Here is a 24,567-nt window from a genome sequence, read left to right as displayed (position 1 = left end):
AGGGTATTCCACGTCACAACCTTTCGGCCGCGGTTTTGAAGTGAATCCCTGGCAGTTGTTAAGTGAGTCACACGGCCGTTAAGTAAATCTGGCATAACGGGGGACAAGGAAGGTTATAAATTGGGACACCATGTGTCTCGCTTAGCAACAGAGATGGTGGTCATACGTTGAGGAGTACCTGCATTTTCATTTTTTTCCAGATTATTATTTTATTTTTTTCTCACGCCAATTTCGAGATTCTCTGCAGGTGAAACTGACTTGGACACAATAAGAACAAAACCTGCTCTAGATGAAAGAAAGCTCAGCGTAGATTGGATACATTGATGTAAACCTGGTGTAAATGACTGGGAAGGAGGAGAGACAGGCTTCCAAAAATTTACGATGGGGTATCATTGGTTGTTAATTATTATTATTACCGTATTATTATTATTAGTCGCAGTTTTCAAAAGGGGGAAAGAATTTAGAGCTGTATCTTTCAGCCACTGGAAGATGTTGTGGACTTCAACTCCCAGAATGCACACTGGCTGGGGGGATTCTGGAGTCGAAGTCCGCACATCTTCAAGTGGCTGAACTTTGAAAAATAATGTTAGTGCATCATCATTGCAATGAACTTTTCTAACGGTCTCCAAATTGTGTAATCCTTGCATCTCTTTGAGCTCGATGGCTTTCCTTGCAGACGTTTTGTGACCCAACTAAGTCGTGTCATCAGTGCTACAAAGAACTGGGATTTGTAGAGAGGAGGGGGAGGGAGGAGGAGAGAGGAGGAGGAAAAGCAGGAGGAGGAGGAGGAGGAGGAGGAGGAAGAAGAGGAAGAGGAACAGGAGGAGGAGGAAAAGGAGGAGAAGGAGGAAAAGGAAGAGGAGGAGGAAAAGGAGAAGGAAGAAGAGGAGGAGGAAAAGCAGGAGGAGGAGGGAGGAGGAGGAAGAGGAGGAAAAGCAGGAGAAGAAAGAAGAGGAGGAAGATGACAACTGTGGTATTCCTTTGTGCTCTCTGAGCTTGGTGGTTTTCTTGAAGACGTTTCGTGACCCAACTAGGTAACATTATCAGTACTAGAAGGAATTGTATATAAAGAGAAAGGACCGCCCAATCCCTTCTAGCACTGATGATGTTACCTAGTTTGGTAATGAAATGTCTGTCAGAAGAAAAAAACAAGCCCAGAGAGCACCAAGGATTCCACAATCCGGGGGTGGTTTTCAAAACTTTTTCCTACCGGTTTGGTCTGAGCGCATGCTCTGCGGGTGCATGCAAAGCAGCAGTTGGCTGTGCTGCGCAGAACAGCTGAGGCTGAAAAGCAGATGTCAGAATAGAGCCGGTGCAGCAGCTGATGGTCGGAGCGACCCGGTCCGCTCACAGATGATCCTTGGAGCTACCAGTTCGACTGAACCGGGCCGAACCGGTAGAATACCACCACTGCCGCAGCCCTTCTCCTCTTCCTCCTTTCCACAAATCCCACTTCTTTCTAGTCCTGAGGACATAATCTAGTTGGGTCATCTGCAAGGAAACCCACTCAGTTCAGAGAGCACTAAGGATTTCACCGTTCAATCCCAAGCTGCCGGTATTCCCTTCTATCGTCCCAGATTATTCCACCCAATCTGTTAAGGACACGGATGTTGGGGGAGGGGTTCTCTAGGTAATTCACGCACGGGGACAAAGCCCATGCCGGTAGTGATTTGGAAAGGAGTCGAGCCAGTGCTGCTGCGTACTGCATTATTACAGGCCACTTCTGCAAACAGCAATACATCTGCCCTGTTTTCTTGTTGATAATTTGCACTAATGCACTGTTCCACCCATAGCATTCGCTCGCTCAGCCAACCTGTTACAAGACGGAGGGAAGGCGGAGGAAATTCCATTCTTTCAACCCACGTGACAAAACCAGGAAGGCTTGAAGTCAACATCTGGCTATCGAGGGGATCCAAAGGTTTGGATACTTTGGGTTGCCTTTAAAACTAAACACCAGTGAGGTATCAACAAGAAGGTATGAAGACCTCCTCGATGACCACAACTGGTTTCCGGGGTTACTTCTGAAACTCATTCAAACTCAAGGAACGTGAGACCAAACTAAGGTTTAGGAAATCAGGTTGGCTTGCATTGTATGAGCTCGCATTTCCCCCCCAAACGAAAGCAACCCAGGAAGGTTGAAGAGATATTTCTAGGTGTCCACCAGCAGTGGGTTTAAAAATTTTTTCCTACCGGTTCAGTGTCAGTGTGTGCTTTGTGTGTGCATGTGTGCTTTGCACGCGCAGCGTTTGCAACTCACCTTCTGCTGCAAGTAATCGGCTGGAAATAAAGAGGTCAGTATAGAGCTGGGGTAGGTGGACGGGTGCAATTGCTCACCGGCGCTACCGGTTCTTTAGAACCGGTGTGAACCGGAAGCATCCCACCACTGTCTCCCAGCAATTTCCCTATCACGGCAGGGAAGCTCCGTGGACATGTTTCTGGAGTCCACCAGGATTTTCCCAACCTTTTGACCAAGATAGAGAAGGTTCAAAAGCACGTCCCATTCCCAGCGGACTTCCATCCAAGACACACTAGGTGCTAGGAAGTTGAGGTTCTTCTCCTTGGGACGATGGTATCTCAACCGCAAAGATACGGTTCCATTAGACCTGAGCCAACCATACTCCAACGGTCTCTCCCTCTCTCTCCACATGACCAACTGACTAATCTCCTGCCCTCCGTTCTTCCAAACCAGGATGGCAGCATCTCTAAAAAGCTTCCCAGGTTGAGGAGCCACGTCTGGATTTCTTCAGATCGACGGTGGTCTCCTAGGACAGGGGTGTCAAACTCAAGGATCCGGTCAATGGGGAACTTAGATCTGACCCGCCCTAGGAACAGCGAAGGATCAGCCCGCAGAGCTTCTCCCAATGAAAACAGAGCTCAGGATGGCCACGCCCACCCCCCACCACCACCACCCCCGGCTCCATTTTCAGTTGCGACGGTCTCCTGCAACCCTCTGACAGGTGGAAACAGAGCACGGGGTGGCCACGCACAGTCCGCCCAGTCTCCGTTTTTTGCTGGAGTCTGTGGCGGCTGAAAACGGAGCCCAGATAGGCCATACACAGCCTCCCGGAGCACTGTTTTCACTGACAGAGGGTCCCCAGGATGCCGTCGTAGCCGAAAACAGAGCCTCGATGAGTGATGTCCAGCTGGCTACCCCACTTGGCCACACTACCCATGCCACAAGGTCAAACACAACCCTAGAGTGGCCCCTGAATGAAATCGAGTTTGATACCCCTGTCCTGGGGCAACGACTCACCTTTCCTCCACCTGGCTGATATTTGATGTTATCCGTGGAACCAATCTTGGAGCGGATGTTCTTCAGATCCGGAACGGAGATGCTAATGGAAGGTCGGGGAGGCTTGGAAACCAGGCTGCTATTGGGCAGAGCTTTGGACGCCAATGGCGGCTTCTTGGCTTCGGCCGTGATACCAGCCGTTCCAGGAAGCTTGGAAGCCACGGGTTTCACCTTGGGACGGACGGACGGACCTCCAAACGATGAGGGGAAAGCGGTTGTCGACACAGGTGCACTCTTGGGACGGACCGACTCGGCTACAAGGAGGGAAGCGGAAGAGGAGGGTGAGGAAGACAACGACGTCCCATTGAGAAAGGAGGACACTGGAGGAACGGAACAGAGAGGGTGATTACCTGTTGATGTCTTTGCTGGCATCTTCTTCACCTCAGCGGCTTTCACTTCTGTCTTGATGGCTGCACAACGCAAGAGAGACAAACGTTGGTTGATTTCCATCCTACTGTTGTTGTTGTTGTTGTTATTTTAAAATGAAGAACTCAGAGCAACAAACATATTCGACAAACCTACCTCTGCCTATTTTCCCCGCAACGACAACCCGGCAAGGCAGATTCATGCCCTTTGTTAACCTACATCCCTCGGTTTCACTCTTAGAAACCGACAAAAGAGAATGATCTCTAGCTCAGGGCTGAATTCTCTGAGCTGCATGGTTTTGGTGCAGACGTCTCATGACCAAACTAGGGAATGTCACCAGTGCTAGAAGGGAGCGGAGGTTTGAGGAGAGGAGGAAGAGGGAGGAGAGGGGAAGAGGGAGGAGGAGGACTGTGGGGTCCTTAGTGCCCCGAGCTTGGTGGTTTTGTTGCAGACACTTCGTGACCCAACTAGATTATGTCATCAGTGCTAAAAGGGGGAATTGCAATGTGTTTATATTCTAGTGGTTTGCCCTGCCAATACCCTAATTAAGGAACTGCTAACTCAGACAGGGGAAGCAGGAAGGAAGGAAGGAAGGAAGAGAAGGAGAGAGGAGATGGACGAGGATGGATGGAAGGGAGGGAAGGAGAGAAGTAGATGATGGATGGATGGATGGAAGGAGGGAGGGAAATGGATGATGATGGATGGGTGGATGGATGGAAGGGAGTGGAGGAGGGAAGGAGATAGATGAGGATGGATGGAAGGAAGGAAGGGAGGGAGGGAGGGAGGAAATGGATGATGATGGATGGGTGGATGGATGGAAGGAGAGGAGGAGGGAAGGAGATAGATGAGGATGGATGGAAGGAAGGAAGGGAGGGAGGAGGGAAATGGATGATGATGGATGGGTGGATGGATGGAAGGGAGGAGGAGGAAGGAGATAGATGAGGATGGATGGAAGGAAGGAAGGGAGGGAGGGAAATGGAGGATGATGGATGGGTGGATGGATGGAAGGGAGGGAGGGAGGGAGGGAGGGAAATGGATGATGATGGATGGGTGGATGGATGGAAGGGAGTGGAGGGAGGGAAGGAGATAGATAAGGATGGATGGAAGAGAGGAAGGGAGGAGGAGGGAGGGAGGAAATGGATGATGATGGATGGGTGGATGGATGGAAGGGAGGGAGGAGGGAAGGAGATAGATGAGGATGGATGGAAGGAAGGAAGGAGGGAGGAAATGGAGGATGATGGATGGGTGGATGGATGGAAGGGAGGGAGGAGGAAGGAGATAGATGAGGATGGATGGAAGGAAGGAAGGAGGAGGGAGGGAGGAGGGAGGGAAATGGAGGATGATGGATGGGTGGATGGATGGAAGGAGGGAGGGAGGGAGGGAGTGAGGAGGGAAATGGATGATGATGGATGGGTGGATGGATGGAAGAGAGAGGGAGGAGGAAGGAAATAGATGAGGATGGATGGAAGGAAGGAAGGAAGGGAGGAGGGAAATGGAGGAGATGATGGATGGGTGGATGGATGGAAGGGAGGAGGGAGGGAAATGGATGATGATGGATGGGTGGATGGATGGAAGGGAGGGGAGGAGGGAAGGAGATAGATGAGGATGGATGGAAGGAAGGGAGGAGGAAGGGAGGGAGGGAAATGGATGATGATGGATGGGTGGATGGATGGATGGAAGGGAGGGAGGGAAGGAGGGAGGGAAATGGATGATGATGGATGGGTGGATGGATGGAAGGGAGGGGAGGAGGAAGGAGATAGATGAGGATGAATGGAAGGGAGGAAGGGACGGAGGGAGCGAAATGGATGATGATGGATGGGTGGATGGATGGAAGGGAGGGAAGGAGATAGATGAGGGTGGAAGGAAGGATGGAACGAAGGAAGGGAGGGAGGAAATGGATGATGATGGATGAGTGGATGGATGGAAGGGAGGGAAGGAGATAGATGAGGCTGGAAGGAAGGATGGAAGGAAGGGAGGAGGGAGGGAAATGGATGATGATGGATGGGTGGATGGATGGAAGGGAGGGAGGAGGGAAGGAGATAGATGAGGATGAATGGAAGAGAGGAAGGGACGGAGGGAGCGAAATGGATGATGATGGATGGATGGATGGATGGATGGAAGGGAGGGGATAGATGAGGCTGGAAGGAAGGATGAAAGGAAGGGAGGGAGGGAGGGAAATGGATGATGATGGATGAGTGGATGGATGGAAGGAGGAAGGAGATAGATGAGGGTGGAAGGAAGGAAGGGAGGGAGGGAGGGAGGAAATGGAGGATGATGGATGGGTGGATGGATGGAAGGGTGGGGAGGAGGGAAGGAGATAGATGAGGCTGGAAGGAAGGATGGAAGGAAGGGAGGGAGGGAGGGAGGGAAATGGATGATGATGGATGGATGGAGGGAGGAAGGAAGGAAGGAGGGGAAGGAAGGGAGGGAGGGAAGGAGGGAGGGAAATGGATGATGATGGATGGATGGAGGGAGGGAAGGAGGGAGGGAAATGGATGATGATGGATGGAGGGAGGGAGGGAGGGAGGGAAGGAAGGGAGGGAGGGCCTTTCTTTGCAACTCCATTCTACCTCTAACCCTATTCCCAAGTTGGGTTGGACACTCCTGGGCACCCAGTGACCAACCCAAACGCTCCACGCAGTTCCTTCCACTTCCGATGTCCGGTTGAGAGGCGGCCCCAACTCCCTCCCCTCACCCACAGACGCCCCTCCCCTCAGCCTTTCCCAGCCTCCCCGGGACGACTCACCGGAGGGCTTCTTTGGTGACAAGCCAGCCGCAGTCCTCGGGCTGGGCGACGTCCCCCTGGTGGCTGCCCCCCCGAACTCCTGGCAGCGGGCAAGGGGGGCTTTGCACTTGGCTTGGAAAGGGGGGCCTTCTTAACGTCGGTCGCCTGGTCAGGAGGAGAAGGAATCCCGTCAGAATGAGGAGCGTCTCTCACGTGTCTTTCCAGAAGTTCCTTCGGGTTGAGAAGCTTCCTCCCCCCCCAGGTACAGTTGGAAGAGACCCTTTGAGGTCACCTAGTCCAACCCAGGAGGAAACCTACTACGAACACTGTCTTCTTTACTGCCTCAGAAATGAGAAAGAATCTCTTTGGAGTGTATTCCTCCCCCTGTTACCCAGCTGTGGTCTCTGCCGCCTCTAATCTGGGCGGTTCCTTAAGCAGCATCTTCTTGCTCTTTTCTCTATAATATTATATCCATCTTCTTTGTCGTCTGAGATACCAGGGAGAATCCCTCCTAAATTTCTTCCTCCGTTCATTATACACTAAACAGCATCTCTTCGCTCCGTCTCCCAAGGTCTTCCTCACATATCAGGATACTACAATAACAGAACTGGACCCCCAAGGTACCTTTAATCCAACCCCCTGCTCAAAGAGGAAACCTACTGTTAAAGCCGTCGTCTGTACAGCCTCAGAAACTAGGGAGATCAATAACTTTTTTCTCCACCCGTTGCACAGTGGTGGACTTGGCCATCTCTTATCTGCTCCTTCCCTAGCCACAGGGGTGGGTGGCTACCGGTTCGCACCAGTTTGCCCAACCGGTTGCTAATTTTACATCTGGTTCGCTGAACCGGTAGTTGCAACAACTGGCTTTTTTGAAGCCCACCCCTGCCTAACCACCATCTCTTTATCGAGTTTCCCAAGATCGTTTGCACGTGGTATTCAAACCACCTCCTTTACCGGCTCAGAAACTAGGGGGGGGGTCTCTTTTTCTCTCTCCACCAGTTATATAGCAGTGAGCTCGGCCCTCTCTTATCGTCCCCTTCCCTACCCAGCACCTCTTTGCCGAGACCCTGGAGGTGTTTTGTACCTACCACGACCAGCGTCCAGACTGTCTTACGAAGGGGAAAACCCTGTTTGTGGCACGGTCACCACCTCGGAAAAATCGCCACACTTTTCAGACGGCGTCCTAGTTTGCTTACCTTCGGTTTAGCCTCTCGGGGGGTTAAGCTGGAGGGTTGCGCGACACTGGTCGACAGGCGTTTGGATGTGGTCGCTGCCGCCGAGGGGGGCTTTTTGCTTGGGCCGGCGTGGCCGAAGCCCACTGCTTGGCGGGGGGAGCACCCGCCGTCCCGGGCTTGGCTTTCGCTGTGGCGGGTTTAGCCCTGGCGCTGGCCAAAGGCTTGACGTGGAAACATTGCCCGTGAGCCGAACGGTAAACAAAGAGGCGATACAGAGAAAGAGAGAGAGAAAGAGAGAGAGGGGGACGGGGGGACGGAGAGAGACGGAACAAAACGAACAAACAAACAAACAAACAAACAGAAAAGCCGGGTGTTGTAAATGAAAGTCCGAACATAGGCAAATCAAACAAACAAACCAAAAAAAAAAAAAAAAAAACAGGTGCAACTCAAATCAATTCAGAATTAAAATAAGGATGGCGTGATTCTGTTCTCTGAGGTGAAACGGAAAAGTGTAAAATTGGCAAAATTGTCTTTCTTGGAGCTTTTGCAGGATGGAGGTCAACAGGGGTGGGCTGCTAGGCGATTCTCCCGGTTTGGACGAGCCCGTTGCTAGTTTTATGGCTGATTCGGGAGAACCGGCCAATCCCACCCTGGCTGGTCCCACCCCACCCCACCCTGTAAGGCCTGCATGGATGTAGGGCCCACCTGGAGTCTCAGGAAAGGTGAAAAATGGGGCTCCCAGATGCTCCGGAAGGCAAGAAATGGGTCCATTTCCGGCCTCCGGAGCCTGGGAGAGGCCATTTTTGCCTTCCCTGAGGTTCGAGGAAAGGGTCCGGAACCCAGGGAGGGCGAAAACAGCCCCCTCGCCATAGTCCAGCCCACCCAGCAGCCAGGGCAGAGATCTGGTTGCTGATGTTTTTGAAGGTCACTCCTGGAGGTCGAAGATTGTGTAAGAAGGGAAGGGGGTTCAGAGGAGGAGGAGGAGGAGTGTGGGGTCCTTGGTGCTCTCTGAGCTGGGTGTTTTCTCGCAGGTGTTTCATGACCCAACTAGGGAACATCATCAGTGCCACAGAAGAACCTGAAGCACCTCTTCTCCACCTTGGCAAGTTGGCCCCGACATCTTTCATGGAGATGAAGATGGATGAACCAAATATGGACTTGGCCCCCTCATCTCCCAAAGATCCCTTCATAGCCCATACATGATCAAGCTGCCAAAGTTATGGACGCCCACCTAAAAACCGTTATCAACTTAATAGGTTTTCTCAACTTTGGCAATGGATCCATCCATCTTTAAAGGAGATGAAGAGGGGTGGACCAAATATGGACTCGCTCCATACATCTCCAAAGGTCCATACATGTTCGAGCTACCATGTTACAGATGCCCACCTAAAAAGCCAGGAACTTATAGCAGTGTCAGGGTTCCGACAGATGCCCTAATTAATTCATGATCCTCGAGCCAAGTTTCAAAAGAAATCTAATTATTAATAAGCAGCAACACGTCGGCCCTTTTCCCAAGCACAGTTGGCTCTACGTAATTTACTGCCCTCCTATGACTCTGTTTCTCCCCTCCTCCTCCCAGGATGTGTCATAAATCACATTCTCCAACCAAAGCACTTTCACGGGCTGTAGAAAGCACCATACAGTCCATGAAAGCGCTTTGGTTGGAGAATGTGATTTATGACAGAGGGACGGACCACCTATAGACTTGGTCCATATATTTCCAAAGGTCCATCCATGTTCTAGCTATCAAGTTATGGATGGTCCACCTGAAAGCCATGAACTTCTAGAAGTGTTTTTCAACCTTGGACAGCTTGAAGATGTATGGACTTCAACTCCCTGGAGTCCCCCAGCTAGAGTGGACCCCTTCGAGTGACTAAGGTTGCGACCGCCGCCGTTCAAACAGGTTGCAAGGACCTTCTCCTCAAAGATCATCTCAGAGAACAGACCTTAGCGCTACAGCTTAGAAGCAGCAGGCTGGAAAAATTAAGCATGTCTGAAGCAGGAAACGTCGAAGGAATCTCACCTTGGTCTTCTTCTCCGGACTCGGGGGAAGGGCCTTGCTGGGAAGGGCAGCTGTGTCTTCTGCTGACGGAACCTCAGCAGGTGCCTTCACCTCTTCTGGTTTGGCAACACAAAACAAAAGACAACGCCGTTAGAATTGACAAGTCACAATGCAACGGGGTTTGAAGGCTTGAAGGACGACAGAACGCAAAGTGCCTATCACAGGGTTGTGTTGGCGGTGGACTTGGAAAGTTTCTCAAGAGCTTAGAAGGAGAGGCCACCTCCCACTCCCTAAGCCCAGGATAACAACTCTGGGGGTGAATTTATACACCCCATCTGCTCCCCCCCGAGACTTCTGTTTCCATGATGTGCAGGTCAGAACCTGGCTTAAGAGACAAGCTGATAGATGTTGGCTTGTAAATCACAAGCCACCTTCAGCAAATATTTGCCCGAAAGATAGAAGAGACTCTACGTGTAGCTCGGGGTGGAACTCTGGGATCCTTGGTGCTCTATAAGCTTGGGCAGACCTTCCGTTACCAAAATAGGTGACATCATCCGTGCAAGGAGGAGGAGGAGGAAGAAGAACCATTAGAAAAAAGGAAAAAGAGGAAGGAGAATTTGGAGGAGGAGGAGGAGGAAATTAGAAGGAGGAGGAAGAAGGTGAAAGAGGAAGAAGGAAAAAGAGGAGGAAAGAAAAAGAAGCAGAAGGAAGAGAAGAAGAATTAGGAGGAGGAGAGGGAGGAAGGAGGAGGAGGAGGAGGAGATGACGGAGGAGGAGGAGGAGGAGGAGATGGAGGAGCAGCAGCAGCTACAGCTTGGTGTAGACCAAGAGTCTTCAAACTTGACAGCTTTAAGCCTTGCGGACTTCAACTCCCAGAATTCCTGAGCTAACAAGACTGGAGGAGGAGGAATTCTGGGAGGTGAAGTCCACAAGGCTTAAAGCTGTCAAGTTTGGAGACCCCTGGTGTAGACCTTCCATGACCCTAGGAGGCAACCCCGTCTATGCTAGAAGGGAGAAGGGGTATCCAAGGAGGAGGAAGAGGGCTGTTTCCTTGCAGACATTTCATGACCCAACTAGGGAGCAGCATCAAAGGAACTATACATAAATACAAAGCAAACCCCACTCCCTTCTAGCCCTGATGACGTTCCCTAGTTGGGTCATGAGACGTCTACAACAAAGCCACCCAGCTCAGAGAGCACCAAGGACCCCACAGTCCTTCTTCCTTGTCCTTCTCCTCCTCCAGAAGATTCCTGTACAAGTTTTAGCCAATAAATTAGATGAAGTTGGGAAGATTCTCATGCAGAGCCCCATCGGTTTAATCCATCGGGGTTGGCAACCTTACAACACTCAAAGAGCCAACTGGGTCAGTTTCCCACAGAAAAGAGAACACTGGGAGCCACAAAACCTAATGGGGGTTGAGAAATAAACGGAGTGCCAGCGGTTGTTGCACGTTGGCAGTTGTGACACGTACTTTGAGTGACAGGGAGCCGCAGCAGAAGGACGGAAGAGCCACATGTGGCTCCAGAGCTGCAGGATGCCGACCCCTGGTTTAATTGAACCTTCACATATAATCCAGGCCTTTCACCCCATTTCATCTGGCAGAGGAATTCTGGGAATTGAAGTCCATAAAAAAGAGCAACGGAGCCTTCCTCAACTCGCCTTATGACCCCGACGAAGACCCAAACATTCCCTTGCTAAGCGAGACCGTTGTTAAGCGAGCTGTGTCTCTTTTCTGGGCCCAGGGGTGAAACAAACCCCGACAATGGTGAAGTTAAGTCGTTAAGTGAATTTGGTTCCCCTATGAAGGTTGCAAAAGGGGATCGCGTGACACCACTCCCACCAGGGATGCTGCCACTGTCATAAACACGAGTCGGTTGCCCAGCGTCTGAATTTTGATCAAGTGACCCTGGGGAAAGACGGCCATGATTGTAAGTGTGAAAAAATGGACGTAAGCGTGAAGAACAGCACTAAGTTCCTTTTTTTCCCAGTGCCGTGGTCTCTTCCGACGGCCACTAACTGAAACCTTGTAACTGCAGGACAGCCAGTAGTCTCCCAAACATGGTGCTCAAGCCCTTTTCCTCGCCTCCCTCAAAGGAACTGGACGCAGCCAGACAATCCAAAGGCCCCGGGTTCAGTGGAAGGCAGGCCCACCTCTGCTTTCAAAGCAAGCCCTTTTTCCGGAAGGGGATGGGGTCGCCTGCTCAAGCAGGGGGCTGGACCAGACGATGTCCAAGGCTCCTTTGACGCTCTCGTTCTGTTAGGGTCTCCTGCCTGAGCAGGGGGTTGGACTAGATGACCTCTGAAGTCCCTTCCAACTCTGTCATTCTGTGATTCTTTAGGGCCCACCATTCCAGAACACTTTTTCATCAGGCCAAGGAAGAACAAGGTTCACACTTTGTAGGTAGGCAGGTTGATAGGTAGAGAGATAGACAGACAGACAATAGATTGAGAGAGAGAGAGATGAGAGATGATAGATACGGTACATATGGGAAGGAAATACGGTAGGTAGGTAGATAGATAGATAGATAGATAGATAGATAGATAGATAGATAGATAGATAGATAGATAGATAGATAGATAGATAGATAGATAGATAGATAGAGTAGGTAGGTAGGTAGATAGATAGAGTGATAGATAGATAGAGTGATAGATAGATAGAGTGATAGATAGATAGAGTGATAGATAGAGTGATAGATTGAGAAAGATGAGAGATGATAGCTGGATGATAGCTAGTTAGCTAGACAGTAGATATGGTTGATATGGTAGATATGGAAGAAAAAGAGAGAGATACGGTAGAGAGGTAATAAAGAGATAAACAGATAGATAGATAGATAGATAGATAGATAGATAGATAGATAGATAGATAGATAGATAGATAGATAGATAGATAGATAGATAGATAGAGTGATAGAGTGATAGATAGATAGATAGATAGATAGATAGAGTGATAGATAGATAGAGTGATAGATAGATAGAGTGATAGATAGAGTGATAGATTGAGAAAGATGAGAGATGATAGCTGGATGATAGCTAGTTAGCTAGACAGATATGGTTGATATGGTAGATATGGAAGAAAAAGAGAGAGATACGGTAGAGAGGTAATAAAGAGATAAACAGAGAGAGAGAGAGAGAGAGAGAGAGAGAGAGAGATAAAGAGATGAGAGAGAGTTGATATAGATGAATGGTAGATTGAGAGAAAGAGATGATAGATGATAGACAGACAGACAGACATAGAGATAGATAGATGATAAACATATAGAGACAGATACATCTCTCTCTCTCTCTCTCTCTCATACACATACACACACACACACACAAAATTTATCTTGTCTTGGCAGCCTCTCGGCAACAGGCCAGCCTCCATTGCCAGCCAGTCAGCTGGTTCATCCCCAGTTCAAAAGGCTCAAGGCGGTTTGTCCAGGCTTGTCAACGCCATTCAACCCGGTTCCAAAATGGGGTCAAGGACAGATGTCCAGACGTCACCTAGTTTCCCCCCACCCCGAAGCGGACACAGAACTTTCTTTGAACTCAAACCCCCCGCCCCAAAATCTTGGCAGCTGCAATCAAGACAGACACACACACACACACACACACACACACACACATTTCACAAGACTGGCTTCAAGTTTTGCCATTCGGTAGACAATGGTTTATGCGGAGGGGCTTGCTGACCAGACCAAGCCTTTCCTAAAATGGCGGTGGGGCGGGATGGACGAAGGAAGACCTCCCCAGACCCATTTCCGAGGATTTAAGGGTGGGTGGTGGGTGGGATGTCTTCTTCTCTACCCCACCCCTTCAAAGGGGGGAGGGGGTGTTAAAGGTTGGTAGGAAGGGAAACATGGTCATTTGTGGGGTCTCCGTGGCAGTTTTTCAATGTCGGCACTGTGAAGAGAGGGTGGACTTCAACTCCCAGAATTCCCCAGCAAACACTCCATAAGATTTGGGGGAAATGCCTTTTATTTAAAGCACGGCGGCTGAGAATTCTGGGAGTCAAAGTCCATTCATCTTCAAGCTGGGGGATTCTGGGAGTTGGAGTCCATTCAGCTTCCAGGGGCCAAGTTACACCCTTCACCTTGAGCCAAGCTGGCAAAACGTCCATCCATTCTCTTCAGGCTTCGAAAAAATATTACATTTCATCCAGTCATCCGAATAAAGTGCATAATGTGCCAGTGTCTTTCCCAGAGGGAGCTCCATCTCAGATTATTTGACACATTTGATACTCAGAAAAGGTTTTTAACCCCCAAAATATACTGGGGAACAACAGAACTCGATCGCATCAAATCAGGTTTTCACCCACTTTATAAACGGAATTACCATTTAAAAAAAAAAAAAAAATCAGAAACGAAAGGAATAGGCAAATCTTTCACCAAATCCGAGCTCTGCCACTCTTTTCTTTGCCCAGTAGAGGTCGCCCTAGACTTACAATTCAGCCCTGAAAACCTCCGTCGCTAAACAAGACGGCTGTCAGGTCCGTTTCGCCCCGTTTTACCACCTTTCTGGCCACCGCCGTTAAGCAAATCCCTGCAGCCGTTCAGCAAATGTGGCTGGCCCCCATCTGGCTTTGCTGGTCCCCCGAGGCCACTGCGACCGTCGTAAGTATGAGTCAGTCGCCGAGCGTGTGAATTTTGAGGCCGCAACAGTCGTTAAGTGTGGAAAATGGATTCTAAGTCACTTTTTCCATGGCTGTGGTGACGCCAAACAGCCACTAAATGAAACGGTGGTAAGTCGAGGAATGCTTGGGCAAGGTTCAGAAAAAGCTGCAAATCCTGCCAGTCCTCGAGTTACGACTATTCACCAAGTTCAAAGTTAGGAGTCATGATCAGTCCTTTTTCAGTAATGGCCATTTAGGAGCCTGGCCACCCTCATGGAAGATGGAAAGAGAAAAAGGAGAAAAAAGAAGAGAAGAGAGGAGAAAAAGGAAGGCAGGAAGAAGAGGAAAGAAGAGAAGAGAAAGAGAAAGGAAGGAAGGAAGGAAGGAAGGAAGGAAGGAAGGAAGGAAGGAGAAGAAAGAGGAAGGGAAAGAGAAGGAAGGAAGGGAAGGAAGAAGAGGAAAGACAAAAGAAAAGAGAAAGAAAGAAAGAAAAAGAAAAAGAAAGAAGAAGAAAAAGAAGAAAGAGGAAGGGAAGGAAGAAAAAGAGAAAAGAAGATGAAAGAGAAAAAGAGCAAAGAAAGAAAGAAAGAAAGAAAGAAAGAAAGAAAGAAAGAAAGAAAGAAAGAAAGAAAGAAAGAGGAAGGGAAAGGGAAGAAGTAAGGAAGAAGAGGAAAGACAAAAGAAAAGAGAAAGAAAAAGAAAAAGAAAAAAGAGAAGAAAGAGGAAGGGAAAAGGAAGAAAGAAGGAAGGAAAGGAAGAAAAAGAGAAAAGAAGGTGAAAGAGAAAAAGAGCAAAGAAAAGAAAAGAGAGAGAAAGAGAGAGAGAGAGAAAGAAAGAAAGAAAGAAGAAGGGAAAGGGAAGAAGTAAGGAAGAAGAGGAAAGAAAAAGAGAAAAGATGAAAGAGAAAAAAGAGCAAAGAAAAGAAAAGAGAGAGAGAGAAAGAAAGGAAGAAAGAAGGAAGGAAGGAAGGGAAAGGGAAGAAGGAAGGAAGAAGAGGAAAGAAAAAAGAGAAAAGACACAAAAGGAAAGAAAAAGAAAGAGAGAGAGAAAGAAAGAGAGAGAGAGAAAGAAGCAAGGAAGGAAACCAGCTTTAAAAAAGGGCAAATAAACTCGGGCCTGGCACCCACCTCTCAACTGCCCCCTAAGAGGACTCCGCCATCCATCATCCTCAGCCACCACCTCTCTTTCCCCCTGCCAAGAGCTCTTCTCTTCGCAGCCTGGCCTCTTCCCCCTTCAGAGGATGCCCCCTCCCTCTGCTAGAAAAATACCCCTTTATTCATCCTCCCCCTTGAAAGCTCCGGAGGGCAAAAGGATCCCCATGGGATCTCCGCATTTTCTTTAAAAAAAAAACATGAAATGAAATTTTTAAAAACCCCCCCCATTATGCGGGGTGGGTGGGGGGTTTGTGATTTGACCTCCTGGAAGGGGAGCCTTGCTGTGATTGTGATTACCGAGCGGATTATTATGCAGGTGGGGGAGGACCTGGCCTTTCACGATAAAAGGAATCCGATCAATGGGACTTTTTTGATTTGGGTTTGCAAAGCTCAGTTCCGGGAAGGAGGGGGGAGGAGGGGGCAGGGAGGCAGGGGAGATCTGGGGAGGGGGAAGGGGAGGGAAAGAGGGAGTGGGGAGGAGAAGAGAGGGGAGGAGGAAGAAAGAAGGAAAGGAAGAAGAGGGAGGATGGATGGAAGGATAGAAGGAAAGGAGGAAGAAACGAAAGGAGGGAGGGAGGAGGGATGGATGGAAGGAAGGAGAGGAGGAGGAGCAAGAGAGGACGGAGGATGGATGGAAGGAAGGAAATAAAGAAAGATGAAGGAGAGAAGGAACAAGACAGGAAGGAGATGGGAGGGAGGAGAGAGATGGGAGGGAGCAAGAGAGGATGGATGGAAGGATGGAAGGAAATAGGGAAGGCTGGAAGGACAGAAGAAGAGAGAAAGAAGGAAGGAAAGAAGGAAGGAGAGTGATGGGAGACATGGAAGGATGAAAGGAAGATGAGGAGGATGAGGAAGAAAGGAATATGGAGAAGGATTGAAGGAAGGAAGGAAGGAAAAGAAGGAAGGAAGGCGATGGGAGGGAGGGAGGACGGATGGAAGGAAAGGAGAGGAGGAGGAAGAGAAGAGATAGAGGAGGAGGGGGAAAAGAAAGAGGAAGCCTTTGTCCCAATCACCAGGAGACTGGGAGTTCTAGTCCCACCTTTGCAATGAAAGGCAGCTGGGAGAGCCAGCCAGCCCCCTCTCTTTCAGCCCAACCGACCTCGCAGGGTTGTTGTGTTGGGGAAAAATAGGAGGCCGAAGTAGAGTGGATGCCTTCCTTCTCTGAGCTGTTTTGTAAAAAATATATAAACATGGGACCCAAAGAAAGAAAGAAAAAATAAAGACATAAAGAAAAAAATGAATGAGGAAAAGAAAAAAGGAAGGAGAAGAAAGAGGAAGGAAAATGGAAGAAAGGGAAGAAGAGGAAAGACAAAAGAAAAGAAAAGGAAAAGAAGAAAGAAAGAAAAGAAGAAAGAGGAAGGGATAAGGAAGAAAGAGGGAAGGGAAGAAAAAAGAGGAAAGAGAAAAGAGGAAAGAAAAAAGGAAAGGAAAGGAGAAAGTAAAGAAAATGAGAAAGGGGAAGGGAAAGTAGAAGAGAATGAAGGAAGGAAGAAACAAAGGAAAAGAAAGAAAAAAGGGAGGAAGGAAGAAGAAAGAGGAAGGAAAAGGGAAGAAGGAATAAAGGAAAGGAAGAAGAGGAAAGACAAAAGAAAAGAGAAAGAAAAAGAAAGATGAAATAAAGAAAAAAAGATGAGTGGAAGGGAAAAAGAAGAAAGGGAAGGAAAAAGAAAAAGAGCAAAGAAAAGAAAGAAAGAAAGAAAGAAAGAAAGAAAGAAAGAAAGAAAGAAAGAAAGAAAGAAAGAAAGAAAGAAAGAAAGAAAAAGGGAAGAAGAGGAAAGAGGAAAGAAAAAGAGGAAAAAGGAAAGAAGAAATAAATAAAAAAGGGAGAAGGGGAAGGAAGATAGAAGGGAAGGAGAGGAAGAAACAAAGAAAAAGGAAGGAAGGAAGGAAGAAATTAAGAAGGAAAGAAAGAAAGAAAGTGAAATAAATAAAAATAAAATAAAATCCTTGGGTGAAAATCAGGCCTTACGAAAGACAGCCCCTTCTTAGAAACTTCTAGAAGACCACCAAATAATTTCCCCAAGATGACAAAAATCATAAATGGCTAGTCCTCGACTTACAACTGTTCGTTTTAGTGACCGTGCCAAATCACCCTGGCACTAAAAAAAAGAAAAGGGACTTTTCACACTTAACGAACGTCAAACTTCCAGAGCTTGGCAACTGACTCGCGTTGACGACAGTGGCCATGTCCCCTTTTGCGACCGTCTAACGAGCAAAGTCAAGCGGGAAGCTGGGATTCACTTAACGACCGTGCGGCCTACTTAACAAGTCACTTATCAACGTCACTGCCAAGTCAAGGGAGAAGCCGGATTTACTTAATGACCGTGCGGACTCACTTAAGAACGGTGGCGATTCATTTTTTTCAAACTCAATGCCAAGTTGGGGGGGGGGGGCGGAAGGCAGGCCAGATTCATTTAATGCCCGTGGGACACAAAGGCAGCAATTCGCTTAAGAACCGTGGCCAGAAAAGTCATAAAATGGGGGAAAGCAACTTGTTTCACTTAGTGACCGAAATGGGGGTGGTCCTTCGTGGTCGTATCTCGAGGATTGCCCGCGTTGTGGTGGTTGTGGTTGTGGTTGTTGTTTTTAAACAGGTCCGGCATTCAATTGCAAGTCCCAGCTTCCAGAAGTTGCCTTTTTCTCTCTGCACAAAAGCTTTGCGGTTTCTCTGCACAATAGGCAGCACAAAAGTAGCTACGCAAGAGCTCGACAATCCGCCCCCCTCTCTCCCCCCAGTCCTGAAACCCAGGCAAAACCTCCAGGGAGTCTGTCTCTCTCTCTCTCTCTCTCACACACACAAACACACACAAAAGGCTGAAAAAAACCGAGCTAGAGAAAAAGAGATTTAAGGAGGTGGGAAAAGAAGCCGCACAATTGCGAAGCACAATTTCAAAGTTCGCACAAAAGGCCTGGAGGGGGTTTGGCTGGCGACTGGTTTAATGAGGGAGGGGATGCGTCAGAGGGGAGGGGGCTCTGTGGAGGAGGAAGAGGAGGAGGAGGAGGAGGAGGAGGAAGAGGAAGAGGAGGAGGAGGAGGAGGAGGAGGAGGAGGAGGAGGAGGAGAAAGGAGGAAAGAAGCGAAGGAGGGACAAAATGAGAAAGGAAACCCAAAGAGGGAAGGAGGGAAGGAAGGAAAAGAAAGAGAAGAGAAAGAGAAGGAAAATGGGAAGAGAAAGAGACAAGAAGGGAGGGAGGGAGGGGAGGGAGGAAGAGGAAGAGAAAAAGAAAGAGAAGGAAAGAAGGAAAAAGAGAAGAAGAGAAGGAAGGGAGAGAGGGAGGGAAGAATGGAAAAGGAAGAAAGAGAAGGAAGGAAAATGGGAAGAGAAATAGACAACAAGAAGGGAAGGAGGAAGAGAAAGAGAAAAAGAAAGGGAAAGAGAAGAAGGAAAAGAAGGAAAAGGAAAGAAGAGAAGGAAGAAGGGAGGAAAGGAAGGAAAGGGGGAAGAGAAAGAGACAAGAAGGGAAAAAGGAAGCAAGGCAGAGAGGGAGGGAAGGAAGGGAAGAGAAAGAGAAAGAGAAAAAGAAAGGGAAAGGGAAAAGGAAAGAGATGGAAGGAAAAGGGAAAGAGACAAGAAGAAAAGGAAGGACAGGAGAAGCGAGGAGGGAAGGAAAGAGAAGGGTAGGAAGGAAGGAGGGAGGAGAAAGAGGGAGGGAGGGAAGGAGGAAAGAGGGAAGGAAGGGAAAGAGAAAGAGAAGAAGGAAGGGAGAGGGAGGGAGGAAAGAAGGAAGAAAAAGAGAAAGAGAAAAGAGGAGGAAGGAAATAGGGGGAGAGAAAGAGATGAAGAGAAAATGAAAGAGAGAAAAGAGGAGGAACAGAAGAAAGGAGAAGGGGAGAAAGAGAGGAAGGAGAAAAAGAAGAAAGGAAGGAAGTTGAAAGAGAAAGGGAAAAGACCAACAAAAGAGAAGGAGGAAGGAAAAAGGGCCAGAGAAAAAAGCCGAAGAAGGGGGAGAGAAAGAGAGGAAGGAGAAAGAGAAAAAGAAGGAAGGAAGGAAGGAGAAAGAGGAAAGGGGGAAGGAAGGAAAAGGGGAGAGAAAAAGAGAAGAAGGGAGAGGGAGGGAGGGAGGAAAGAAGGAAGAAAAAGACAGAAAGAAAAGAGAAGAGAAAAAGAGAAAGAGAGAAGAAGAGGAACAGAAGAAGGAAGGAGAAGGGGAAGAGAAAGAGGAAGGAGAAAAAGAAGAAAGGAAGGCAGTAGAAAGAGAAAGAGAAGAAGACTGAAGAAGAGAAGAAAGGAAAAAGAAAGGCAAGAGAAAGAAAAAGAGGGACAGAAGAAGAGGAAGAGAAAGAGAGGGAGGAGGAAGAGAAAAAGAAGGAAGAAAGGTGAAAGACAAGACAGAAAAAGAGGAGGAAGAGAAAAAGAAGGAAGAAAGGTGAAAGACAAGACAGAAAAAGAGGAGGAAGAGAAAAAGAAGGAAGGAAGGTGAAAGACAAGACAGAAAAAAGAGGAGGAAGAGAAAAAGAAAGAAGGAAGGTGAAAGACAAGACAGAAAAAAGAGGAGGAAGAGAAAAAGAAGGAAGAAAGGTGAAAGACAAGACAGAAAAAGAGGAGGAAGAGAAAAAGAAGGAAGAAAGGTAAAAGACAAGACAGAAAAAAAGAGGAGGAAGAGAAAAAGAAAGAAGGAAGGTGAAAGACAAGACAGAAAAAGAGGAGGAAGAGAAAAAGAAGGAAGAAAGGTAAAAGACAAGACAGAAAAAAGAGGAGGAAGAGAAAAAGAAGGAAGAAAGGTAAAAGACAAGACAGAAAAAGAGGAGGAAGAGAAAAAGAAAGAAGGAAGGGAAGGAATCCAGGTTTCTTCAGCGGCCTCAGATGGATGTCGCAAATCTAGGTCACAACACACAAAATGGAGGTGGGCCGGTGATAGACGGCAACGGCAAAACTACAAAAGCCCCCCCGTGTGGGAAAAAAAAGGCAGCCGTGAACAGCTTCCTTCCTTCCAAAGAACTCCAACACCCATCATCCACTGGTGGGGATCCTTTTGGAGACCCGCCGAGCCGAGCTGGGAAAAGTCCGTCGGAAAAGTGGGGGGATTTTTGTGTGTGGGGGGAGAGGGTGGATTTCCCAGCGGATTCCCTCTTTTCGGCATCTTGGGATCCCGAGGACGGGATCCGGTTGATCCCCAGATCTGTTTTCCTCTGAATGGAATGAAATCCGGCGTTGGGAATTGTTTTGAGAGTCGGGAGGGGGGACCAAAGCAGGATTGGAACCCAAAACCAAAAAGAAAGAAAAAAAGTCCTCATTTTATGACCACTATTCAGACCTAAGCGAGACTGTCGTTAAGTGAGTTTCGCCCTGTTGGGACCAGATCTGTGCTATCCCCAGCTCTCTTTGCCCCAAGACAAATAGTCTTCAATTTAACGCCATCATCAAGCCCCCAAATCTCATCTGCTGCTAATAAGCAAGACATTTGTCACCTCAAGCTTCGTTCCCTTGTATGGCTTTTCTTGCCACCGTTGTTAAGCGAATGCCTGCAGTTGTTAAGTGAATCTGGTTTCCCCATTCGACGGGGTCGGTCACAAGGTCTCAAAAAAGGGCCACGTGAGCAACCCATCATAAATATGAGTCAGCTGCCAAGGGTCTGAACTTTGATCAGGTGACCCGCGATGTCGCAAGTATGAAACATGCCCAAAGCCGTTTTTTTTTTCCCCCCCTAAGTTCGAGCGGTCATTAAATTGAGGTCTTTCCATAATCCAAAACTTGAGATTGCAAAAAGGATCTGACAGGATCTGGCAGAGAAGACTTGGAAGCAGCAATTGAGATCCCAACCCAGCCGGCCTCTGTTGTGACTCCACACCGGTTGCAAAAGTTGCAACCATGCAAAAGTTGTGTTATGAAACCTCCCCCGCCTCCGCCAAAATAAAATAAAATTGTATTCACACCAGGGACTAGAAACTTGAGAAGTGCGCACGAGCCGTTTGCGGGGGTCACAGAGATTCCATTCCAGCTCTGTTTTGTTTTTGTTTTTTCTTGGTTGGAACAAAGCCCCCTAAATTTTCTGTAGAAATCCTTACGGATCGCCCCCAAATCCCCCCAAGGATCGACTTTAAGGATCTATCCTGGAAAAACATGGAATTTGGAAGCAAAAAAAAATGGGGGGGTCAAAATTTGAGAGAAAAACCCTAAATCTGATTTTTGTTTCATGGCTCTTATTCTTCCCCACTAGATATAAATATAGCCAAAAAAAAAAAAAAAAAATAGAATTTCAAGTGTTGACTATCAACTTACTACTTACAACGATTCGCTTAGCGACAGTTCGAAATTATCAAAGTTACCATGGCAGCAAATAAAAAGGACTTAGGCCCACGGTTCACACTTACGACCCTCCCCGTTGTCACGTGATCAATGCTCAGCCGCTTGTGAACTGACCTCATATTTATGACGGTCCACCTTTGCGACAAGAAGTCAATGGGGAAGCCGGATTCGCTGAATGACTTATCAACCACAGTGATTCACTTAACGACAGGTTGTAACGGGACAAAATTCGCAAATCAGAAACTCAGTACAGAGAAAGGGAAAGGAAGGAAGGAAACCAGAAAGAGGAGGGAGAGAAGGAAAGACGAATGAGAAAGAGAAAGAAGGAGGAAGGAAGGAAAGAAAGAAGGATGGAAGGAGTATAAGAAGGGAGGAAGGAGGAAAAAAGGAAGGGAAGGAAGGGAGAGGGAGGGAGGGAGGAAGGGAAAAAGAGAGGGAGAAAGGGAAGCAAGGAAGGAAAGAAGGAACAAAAACAGAAAAGAGCAAGGAGGGAGAGAAAGCGAAGGAAGGAAAAGAACGAGAGGGAGGGAGGGAGGAAAAAGGAAGGCAGGGGAATGGAAAAAGGGAAAGGGAAAGGAAGGAAGGAAAACAGAAAGAGGTAGGAGAGAAGGAAGGGAAACGATAAAGAGAAGGAGGAAGGAAAGAAGGAAGGATGGAAGGCGAGCAGGAGGGAGGAGGAAGGAAGGAAAACAGAGGAAGGGAGAGAAAGAAGGGAGGGGAAAAAGAAATGGATAAAGAGAAGGAAGGAAAGAATGAAAATAAAGGAGGGAGAGAAGGAAGGAAAGAAGGAAAGGGGAAGGAGGGAAGTAAAGAAGGAGATGGATGAAAGAAGGAAAGAAGGTGAGGAGAAGGAGGGAGGGAGGAAATCAGAGAGGGAGGTCTAGAAGGAAGGAAGGGGAAAGAGAAAGGGAAAGGAGGAAAATTAAAAGGAGGGAGGGAAGGAAGGCAGAGAGGCAGGGAAGAAGGGGAGGGAGGGAAGGAAAGAAGGAGAGGAGAGGGAGGGAGGAGAGAAGGAGGAAGGAAGGAAGGAAGAAGAAAGAAAAACAAGAAGGAAAGGAAAGGAAAAGAAGAACTGAGAAAAACAGAAAACAGGAATGTTTTCTGACTTCCTTTGCAACAGATAGAAATAAAAAGCAAAATTAATCTACCATCCAATCCTCCCCACCATCCCCCCCCCAAAAAAATCCAGATTTCATCTTTTTCCCTTTTGTGGCCAGACGCCCCCCCCCCAAGGGAGCCATCCCCGTCCGTCATAAAATGAGGGTCTGCCTTGAAGGTGATGGCGAGGGGGAATTCAAGGAAAGCCGACCTTCCTTTGTTCTCAGCGCCTCAGTTCGTTTCTCTGGCTCAGAAGGGGGGAGGAAACTCCAACCGAGGAGGGGCTGCTTGGCTAGGCAGACCCATCCTCCCCGGCAGGAGACACCGAGGCCCATCAACCACCCTGGCAGCAAATCCAGATAAGGTGGAGGCTCTCCAGAAGGTCTGAGAGAGGAAGGAAGAAAGGAAAGAAGAAAGGAAGAAGGGAAGGGAAGGGAGGGAGGGAGGAAGAAAAGAAGGGAAGGGAGGAAGGGAAGGGAGGAAGAAGGGAAGGGAGGAAGAAAGGAAGGGAAGGAAGAGAGAAGGGAAGGGAAAGGAAGGAAGGAAGGGAAGGAAGGAGAATGGGAGAGAGGAGAATGGGAGGAAGGGAAGAAGGGAAGGGAGGAAGGGGAGGGAAGGGAGGAAGGAAGGAAGGAAGGAAGGGGAGGGAAGGGAGGGAGGAAGGAAGAAGAAAGGAGAAGAGGAGGGTGGAAGGAGGGAAGGGATGGGAGGAGAAACAGGAAGGAAGAAGGAAGAAATAAAGGAAGGAGAAAGAAAAGAAGGAAAGAGGGAAGGAAGGAGAGGAGGAGCAGGAAGGAAGAAGGAACAAGAGCAGGAAAAAGGAAGCTGGGAAGAAAGGGTAGATGGGAGGAGAGGAGGAGTATAGAAGGAAGTTAGGAAGAAGAAATGGAGGAAGGAATAAAGGAAGATGAGGGAGGGAGGAGATGAGGAAGGAAGGAGAAAGGAAGAAAAGAAAGGAGGGGGAAGGAGAACAGGAAGGAAGGAAGATGAGAAAGGAAAGAAAAAGGAGAGGAGAAGGAGGGAAGGGAAGGAATAAAGAAGGAGAGGTGAAAGGAAAGAAGGAAGGAAGGAGGAAGCAGAGGAGGAGTAAGAAGGAAGGAAAGAAGCTAGGAGGGAAGGGAGAGGAGGAGGAGAAAGGAGAGGAGGAAAAAGGAAAGGAAGGAAGATAAGGAGAAATAGGAAGAAAAATAAATAAAGGAAGGCAATTGGAAGAAGGAAGGTAGGAGAGGAGTAAGGAAGAAAGAAAAGAGAGCAGGGAGGGAGGAGACAAGAAAGGAAGGAGAGGATGAAGGAGAGGAGGAGGGAGGGAGGAAAAAAGGAGGAGAGGCAGGGAGGGAGAGGAGAAAAGGAGGGAAAGAAAGGGAAGAAGGATGGAAGAAGAGGAGGAAGGGAAGGGAGAAGAAAGGAAGGAAGAGGAGGAGGAGGAAGGAAGGATGGAAAATGGGGAAGGAAGGAAGGAAAGGAGAGCCTCCTTTAGAATGAGGAGGTCGTTAACGGGGACAGACGCTCTCTGGAACAAGAGCCAAGAAGATTCAGCATCGGGTTCAAAAATCTCCATGAAGCTATATCAAGGATGGGAGCCAAGGCCGGAGTGTGTTCTTCCCGCCAAAAGAACTTTTCCAACTTTCCCCAAAACAATCCCATTTGCAAACTGTTTTCAAAGCCCCAAATACAAAACCACCAAAGGTGGTCGAAACTCAGCGCTCAAGAAGCGAGGAATAAAACCCCGATTGGCACAAAAAGCAGCTTAGGAAAAGAAGAGAAACTTGACCCCAAATGCAGGTTTGCTGTTCGGGAAAGACAGGGTCTCTAACGCAATGGGACAGATGGAACAACCCGTGCCTTCAGCCTAGCCAGGATGACAGCTGTCATCCTGGTTAGGCAGAACAGCAGGGCTGGCCTGGCCGCATTAGAGCC

At 48.3% G+C, this 24,567-nt stretch overlaps 1 protein-coding gene across 1 annotated transcript in view; it reads right to left on the bottom strand.

Moving 5' to 3' along the window:
- LOC113427213 (uncharacterized) overlaps window positions 1-24,567 on the bottom strand; it is a 142,447-nt gene that overhangs the window by 15,485 nt on the left and 102,395 nt on the right. The window contains 7 exon segments of the mRNA XM_087947292.1: window positions 3,254-3,546; window positions 3,643-3,702; window positions 6,405-6,530; window positions 7,429-7,492; window positions 7,580-7,678; window positions 7,681-7,779; window positions 9,582-9,691. Of these exon segments, the coding sequence (XP_087803418.1) occupies window positions 3,254-3,546; window positions 3,643-3,702; window positions 6,405-6,530; window positions 7,429-7,492; window positions 7,580-7,678; window positions 7,681-7,779; window positions 9,582-9,691 (851 nt within the window).

Source organism: Notechis scutatus, chromosome Z, assembly GCF_049901735.1.
Source record: "Notechis scutatus isolate UNSWTSFEM ecotype Mainland chromosome Z, rNotScu1.2, whole genome shotgun sequence".
NCBI classification, from domain to species: Eukaryota; Metazoa; Chordata; class Lepidosauria; order Squamata; family Elapidae; genus Notechis; species Notechis scutatus.
This window is presented reverse-complemented; position numbering and strand designations above follow the sequence as displayed.